Source organism: Erinaceus europaeus, chromosome 2 (assembly GCF_950295315.1).
Source record: "Erinaceus europaeus chromosome 2, mEriEur2.1, whole genome shotgun sequence".
NCBI classification, from domain to species: Eukaryota; Metazoa; Chordata; class Mammalia; order Eulipotyphla; family Erinaceidae; genus Erinaceus; species Erinaceus europaeus.
In genome coordinates, this window is record NC_080163.1 from 143,673,706 (window position 1) to 143,681,726 (window position 8,021).

Consider the following 8,021-nt stretch of genomic DNA (forward strand, 5'->3'; position numbering starts at 1 on the left):
TCTCATTCTTAGTGGGGAAAGCCTCTACCCATCCCGAAAAAGTATCTATCACAACAAGGAGATACCTATAGCCATACCTGCCAGACCTTACCTCGGTGAAGTCTACTTCCCACATCATCCCCGGTCTATCACCTCTGACTCTGGTCCCTTTAATCTTCCTAGCAGCATCGCTTTGCTGCATTGTTTGGCAGGCCCTGCAGGTCGGGACTATCTTTTCAGCTTCCTTACGGCTATCTCTGAACCTAAGGTCTGCATTCTGCAAAAGCTGAGTCATCTTCTTTACTCCCAAGTGGGTGCTGCTGTGTAGCTTTTGTAAAAGGTGCTGACCCAACGTTTTTGGAAGCAATATGCTCCATGGCTCTTTGCTGTAGGTCCAAGAGTTAATTTCTTCAGTTTCTCCCTGAGCCTGAATCCACTGTCAGTCTTCTTCACCATATTCTGGTTGGGGTGGTAGCTCCCTAGTCTCTGGCCCTTGGAGGACTAGTACACTCTTTCTTTTAGCCACTTCTCTAGCCACTCGGTCAGCCACCTGATTTCCTTTAGCCATGGGGTCCTCCACCTTTTTTGATGTCCTGGGCAATGGATGATAGCCAATTTGGAGGGCAACATCACTGCTTCTAGGAGATCTAATATCTCCTTTTTATTTTTGATTTCTCTCCCTTCTGCTGTGATTAGGCCTCTTTCCAAGTAGATAGCCCCGTGGACATGGGCAGTAGCAAATGCATACCTGCTATCTGTGTACACAGTGAGCTTCTTTCCCTCTGCCTTCTTAAGGGCTTCAGTTAGTGCAATCAGCTCAGCCTTCTGGGCTGAGGTCCCAGGTGGCAGGGCTTGACTCCAAATTACCTGTCCCTTCCCATCCACCATGGCTGCCCCAGCATACCAAATTCCTTTCTCTACATAACTGCTCCCATCGGTGTACCAAACAAAGTCACTATCAGGCAGCTTCTGGTCCTTCAGATCCACTTGGATCACCTGTGCTGCTGCTAACAGCTCCATGCAGTCATGCTGCTTTTCTAAATCTGCTTCTGGGAGGAGGGTAGCTGGGTTTAAAGTGGATGGGGCTACGAATTGTATTCTTGGGGAGTCTAACAGGAGGCCTTGAAAGTGGGTTAGTCTGGCATTGCTCATCCACTTTCCTGGGGTTTGTTTCAATACCCCTTCAATAGCATGTGGAGTGGTAATCTTTAGAGCCTGCCCCAAAGTCAGCTTATCTGCATCTTTTACCAATGTAGCTGTGGCCGCTATTATTCGTAGGCAGGGTGGCCATCCTGCTGCTACTGGGTCTAGTTTTTTTGATAGATAAGTGACTGGCCGTTTCCAGGGTCCCAATATCTGGGTCAGTACTCCTTTAGCTATCACTTTTTTCTCATCTATGAACAGCTGAAAGGGCTTTGTGGGGTCCAGGATGGTCAAGACCGGTGCTGACAGGAGGGCTTCTTTGAGCTGACGGAAAGCCAAATCCATAGCCTCAGTCCACCCCCACTCTCTGTTTTCAGCCGCGCCTTCATATAGGGGTCGGGCAATTTCTACAAACCCAGGGATCCATAAGCGGCAGTACGCCACTGATCCTAGGAACTCTCACACTCCCCTCTTACTGGTGGGGGTCAGTATGCCCAGAATCGTCTGCTTCATTGCCTGGGTGAGCCATCTCTGCCCACCTCTCAGTTTGTACCCCAAATAGACAACCTCCTCTTTGCAGATCTGTGCTTTCTTGGCGCTAGCCGTATATCCCAGCTGTCCAAGTGTCTGTAATAAATCTTTAGTCCCTTCCATACACAGTTCTTTGTCAGGGGCAGCCACGAGAAGATCATCGACGTATTATAAAAGTGTCAGCTGTGGGTGGGCATTTCTGTACTCACCCAGGTCTCTGTGTAGTGCCTCATTGAATAAAGTAGGCGAGTTCTTGAATCCCTGTGGGAGCCTGGTCCAGGTCAAGTGTCCTGCAATGCCACGGGACTCATCGATCCACTCAAAGGCAAAGACTTCCTGAATTTTGGGTGCCAGTGGTAGGCTGAAAAATGCATCTTTTAAGTCCAGTATAGTATACCAAACATGAGTTGGGGCCAGAGCCAACAATAAGGTATAAGGGTTAGGTACTGTGGGGTGTATGTCCATAGTCCTGGCATTTACCTCCCTTAGGTCCTGTACTGGCCGATACTCTCCAGTTCCAGATTTCTTTACAGCCAAAAGGGGAGTGTTCCATGGTAATCTGCATTGTCTCAAGATTCCCTGATCTAAAAGGTGTTGTATGTGGGGGGTGATTCCCTTCCTTGCTTCCAATGTCATTGGGTATTGTTTAATGTGGACTGGTTCAGCCCCAGGTTTAAGTTCTCTGAACAAGGGTGCCTGTTTCACTGCCAATCCGGGACCCCCTGTTTCTGCCCATGCCTGAGGATAAGCTTGCAGCCACCATCCTGATAAAGTCTCCCCAGCCTTCGCTGTATCATAGAGGCGGTATTCATCCACCAATGACATGGTCAAGACTTGTAGGGGCTGATTTTGGCAGTCAGTTACTTTAATCCTTTCCCTTTCAAAATGTATCCTAGCCCCGACTTTGTTCAGGAGGTCTCAATCTAGTAATGGTGCTGGACATTCCGGAATGACCATAAAAGAATGTGTGACCTGGCCTGTGCTTAGGTTAACCCTTCTTTTAGTAGTCCATTTATAGATCTTCTTCCCTGTGGCTCCCTGCACCCAGCTCTGTTTATTGTCTAATTGTCCTAGCAGCTGGGTGAGGACTGAGTGTTGGGCCCCGGTGTCCACCAGGAAGCTCACAGGCTGCCCCTCCACTTCTAGTGTTATCCACGGTTCAGGGAGGGGCTCCAAACCAAGACATTCCTAGTCACTATCTTCCTCTGCCAGCAGGACCTGCTTAGGTTTGTTTGTCATGGTCTTCTTTGGGCACTCTTTTGCCCAATGTCCCTTCTCTTTGCAGTAAGCACACTGGTCTTTTTCTAACCTTTCTCTCTCTCTCTCTTTTTCTGTCCTGCCCCCCCCATCTTTTTCTTTTACATGTCTGTCTCCTTGAGTGACAGCATACAGGATTTTTGTCAGTTCCCTACTCTGCTTTTTCCCCTCAGCAGCTCGATACTTCCTGTCTTCATCCCTCAGTCGCTTCTCCTTCTCCTCAGGGGTTTCTCTGTTATTATAAACTTTCTCTGCCACTTCTACCAAGTCACACAAGGATTTTTCCCCTAGTTGATCTACCTTCTGCAATTTTTTTTCTGATGTCTAAAGCCGACTGATTGACAAACGCCATTATCACAGCCACCTTGCTTTCCTCCACTTCAGGGTCCATGGGAGTGAACTGCCTAAAAGCCTCTACGATTCTTTCTATAAATGCTGCAGGGCTTTCTTGGAGTCCCTGCCTCACGTCCCCCACTTTGGCTAAGTTGGTCGGCTTCCTAGCCGCTGCTCGGAGCCCGGCCATTAGAGTCTGGTGGTAGACATGCAGACACTCCCTACCTTCTGCCGAATTGAAATCACAGGAGGGTCGGGTCAATGGGAAAGCCGCTGCGATTAGGTCCGGATTTTGGGTGGGCCTCCCATCGGGCCCAGGGACGGCTTTTCGAGCCTCATTCTGGATCCTTTCTCTCTCTTCTGTGGTAAACAAGACCTGTAAGAGCTGCTGGCAGTCATCCCAGGTAGGCTGATGTGTAAAGATAACAGAATCTAACAAGTTAATCAATGCCTTAGATTCTTCAGAGAAGTGGGGGTTCTGAGTTTTCCAATTATACAAGTCAGAGGTAGAGAATGGCTAATAATAGAGTGTTTGGCTCCCTTCCTCATCTGGGGAACTCACTGCTCGCAGCGGGAGTGCCTTAGGGACTAAAGTGGGTTCTGACAAAGTGGGCTCCCTCTGCCCCTGCCAGGGCCTGAGGCCAAATGCAGGTCCCGAGGCACGCTGATCTCCCTCAGCTGGAGGCGGAGGAGCTGTTGGTTGTTGACAGGGAGGGTGGTTGTTACCTGTGGAATAAGGTGGGGGAAATTCTGGCCCTAGGAGATCAATGAGATCAGAACAAGGGATGGAGTCTGAAAGCACCATCGGCTTCTTGGAACTCAGCTGTTTAGCCTCTGTCACCAATACTTTTGGAGGAACCTGTGAGGGAATCAAAATCTTGATCCATGTGGGGGGTCTTCCACTAGGCTTTGCCAGGTGATAATATATGGTACCTGGTCCGGATGCCCACTTGGACCAGGGTTGAGAATAATATCTCGTACTCTCTGAACCACATGGAGATCAAAAGTCCCCTGCTGGGGCCACTATACTCCGAAGGTAGGCCATTCTGAAATGCAAAAGATTTTTAGTTTAGATTTCCTGACTTCTACCCCTAGGTTATGAGCCCTCTCCTTAACCTCAGACATGTGACTGAGGACTAGGTCCAGGGATGTGAATATCGCCTGACCCATACCTGCAAAATAAAAGTAAATGAACACAAAACACAGGCTCACAAACAGACAGATAAGCGCGCTACCACAAAAGGTTCCCTGACCTGTTCTCAAAATTTGTCTGGACTTTCTCAAAACTGACTCTGGTTTCCATGTCAGAGCCTCCTGACGGACCCGTGGTTCTGCGTCTCCTGACAGTTCATCGACCTCGGGGACTTCCAGCATACCGAATGGCGTCCAACGCCATATGGGTCCCAGAAGGTAGAGGGGAACGTCTTCCGTCTCTACCCTAGCAACAGTCATAAGCAGGGTGTCCCCCTAGACTCTTGCTGCTTTTACAAAATGGATCCTTCCTGACTGACCCAGGGTGGTAGCCTAGCTTCTTTCTGGAGGTTAATTAGTGGAAAGACTCCTCACCCTGTCTAGTTGATGAGATCTGAGGATCCCGGACGAGCCCCCATTTGTTAGGGTCCAGTAATCCACAGAAATCACCAAGAGACCAGAGCGATGTAAAATCAACAGAGTCTTTATTAGCAGGCACCAGGGACAAACACACTGAGCCACCAACTCAGTGGTGGTCAGAAATGCTCGACCCCCTCTATAGTTTCTATTGAGATTATATAGGGTTTAGGGCAGGGGGGGCTATGTGACAAGCATCCTGTTAGTTTAAAAAAAAAAAGTTTTCCCAAGCCATAGCAGGAAGAAGCAGGGGGGTAGGGGTTGCGACTTTTGGTTATCTTCCCTTCTGCCTGGTCAGCAGGATGTTGCAGGTTGGGGAGTTGCCTTTGTTAATTGTCTCCCCTCAGCAGGAAATGTTTCCTTAACTGATTCTTGTCAAGACAAGTAGTTTACTGGCCTTTCCAGGGGGCCCATTTTCTTGAGTTTTACTTTTTTTAACCCTTTTATCTCTGGAACAATTTTTTACCTTCTAACACAAGGACTTTGCTAATATAAATTTACCTGAATTTCCAAAAGAACACTCTGAGATTACTCATTTTTTCCATATTGGGTCAAAGAGCTCATGAAGTAGGTCACATGCTGTGCCAGGAGGGAAGCAGGAAGATACTTCTTTGATGCTGCCCATCCCCTCTTCCGGATTCTTTCTGAATGAAAAAGGACTCCTCAGTGAAATCACACATGCTCAAACTCTTAGCTCTGCAAACAAAACAAAACAGCAGCAAAATCCAGACCCCCAAAAGTCTATCAAAGACTTTTAGAATGGACTAATTTTGGATAACTGGAGAGGTCTGAGGAGATAGGGAGGTTTAACGGACCAGGGAGAAGTGTAGCATTATTGTTAATAATATAGACTACCAGAGGGGAAGAAAAAAAAAAGACAAATGATCTTCCTGTAAGAAGACCCAGTCACATTAGTTACTTTCTTTGGGTTGGATACTTTATAAAACAATTTTAAGTAACTTGATGCAGACACTGTCAAACTCAAAATACTTAAAAATGCATTGCTCTGGGGCATGCAGAAGCTGATTACCTCCTCTCTAGCCTTAAGAAATGTAAAAAAGTAAGTGATCTCTTCTCCCCTCTCAAACCGACACATGCATGCCCTAAGGCACCTGTCTTAACCCATTGTCCCAGAGTTTATCCCCTAATACCCAAAGGTAGTGGAGACCTTGAACCATGCATCAGCATGAGGACCTATATGTCCTAATATATTATAAGACTGACTACCTGTGAGCCTGGATCTGACTAAGTGGCAACCCACTCTCACCCAGGAGAAACACTGAGCCAGCCTGCGCAAATATAAATTGTCCAATCAGGGACAAGGAGTTTGGAATAAAACTAGTAACTTTTGTAAACTCAGAGAAACCCCTACCCTGGAGATAATTTCCCAAAACCTCTAGGTGAACCTCATTCAAGTGTAACCCTACTTTGGCCTTCCAAAAACCCAGGCAGAAGACTCAATGAGTGTACCCTGATTTCTGACCTACACAACTGTGAAATAATAAATTTTAATTTGTTTTAAACCGTTGTTTGTGGTAATTTGTTATGACATCAATGGGGAATTATTACGAACTCTAATGCATTTGCAATGTTCAACACAGTGTTAAGAGAGCCCCTTTACCTAGCTCTACTTTTCCTCTTGGCCTTCCTTTCATTACCACCCTGAAATTTAAAATGATATCACCACCTCTTAAAGCTACTCTCCATCCCAGACTTTTTCAATGGGGGCATAACTGAAATATGAGGCAGGATATTACTCACTGGATTAAACATCATCCCATGCAGTTGAAAGTCTATTGGTGTCTGTAACTCTTTGGATTCAAAATACCACTGAGTTTTCTCAGTCATTGAGATAACAATAAACTCCCCCAAGGACTGCTGAGTTTGGAAGCAATATGTAAATATTCTATCTTTAGATTTCTAACCACCACTGAACACCAAGAAGTCTTGTAATACATATAATCTGAGTCAACAAACAGTTCATGCCTTGAAGGGATTAAAAAAATGAACATGCAGACAAATACATAAACACTTTTAGGTAGTTTTAAATAAAACAGTAGAGGAAAAGGTATGTAGTGAGGTTTTTTTTCTCTCTTAGAGTGATCAGATTCCATTTAGTTCATACTTAACATTGAAAGAGATTAACCACCTCAAGGTTAAAAGAAAGAAAATACCAAGCAGAAGTATGCAAAAATTCAAAATCTTTTCAGACAAAGGGATCATGATGTTTTCAAAGGCCAGGAAAGTCAGTGAATTTGGAACAGGAAGAACAGTAAGTGGAGCAAAAAGAGGCATGAGAAGTAGGTAAGGGTCAATCAGAATACACATGCCACTGTAGTATGTAGCTGGGAATTTACTTTTGGCTTTAATATGAGTTCATCATGAGTAAACTAAAATTATTTTTATGACTAGAACCTTCCATAAAATGTTGCTCCTGGGAGCCGGGTGGTAGCTCAGTGGCTTAAGCACACATAGTGCTAAGCTCAAGGACTGGCATAAGGGTCCTGCTTCAAGCGCTGGGCTCCTCACCTGCAGGGGAGTTACTTTACAAGCAGTGAAGCAGGTCTGCATATGTCTTTCTTTCTCTCTGTCTTCCCCTCCTCTCTCCATTTCTCTCTGTCCTATACAACAACAATAGCAACAATAACAACAATAATAAAAAAACAAGGGCAACAAAAGGGAAAAATAATAAATAAATAAATAAATAAATAAATAAAAATGTTGCTCCTTTGCAATTTTAATATTGTTAGTTCTATACTGATTATAAAGTTATTTCACTTTGCAAAGGACAAAGGATAAAATGGATAGATCCCTAATACATGTAGGTTTTATAGAGAGGGATAAAATTCACATTCAAATTGAAAAAGAAAGCATGATCATTTTATTAAGTAGAAATTGTGTCATGAACAACAGAAATTAGACTTTTGTTGGTAAGTAAAATGTAGATGTTAACTTATAATGCTGTATACCTGAAAGTTATGTAATGTACAGACCAATGTTTCTTCAGTAAAATATTAATATAGGGGTGGGAGGTAACTCATCCCCTCTGGGATGAGTTACCTCATCATATACTTTAACATGCACAAGGACCTAGATTTGAGCTCAACGTTACCATGTAACAGCGGAAGCACAGGGGAAACATTGTGAATGCTGGACAGTGCCTTGGTATC

General features: G+C 45.0%; 1 protein-coding gene across 1 annotated transcript; it reads right to left on the bottom strand.

Moving 5' to 3' along the window:
• Window positions 1-1,821: 1,821 nt before the first annotated feature.
• Window positions 1,822-4,617, bottom strand: LOC103108819 (uncharacterized). Its single transcript, XM_016185826.1, is given in 5 exon segments — window positions 1,822-3,225; window positions 3,227-3,760; window positions 3,806-4,102; window positions 4,273-4,415; window positions 4,497-4,617. Coding segments are annotated over 5 exon segments (2,499 nt in total).
• Window positions 4,618-8,021: the final 3,404 nt, after the last annotated feature.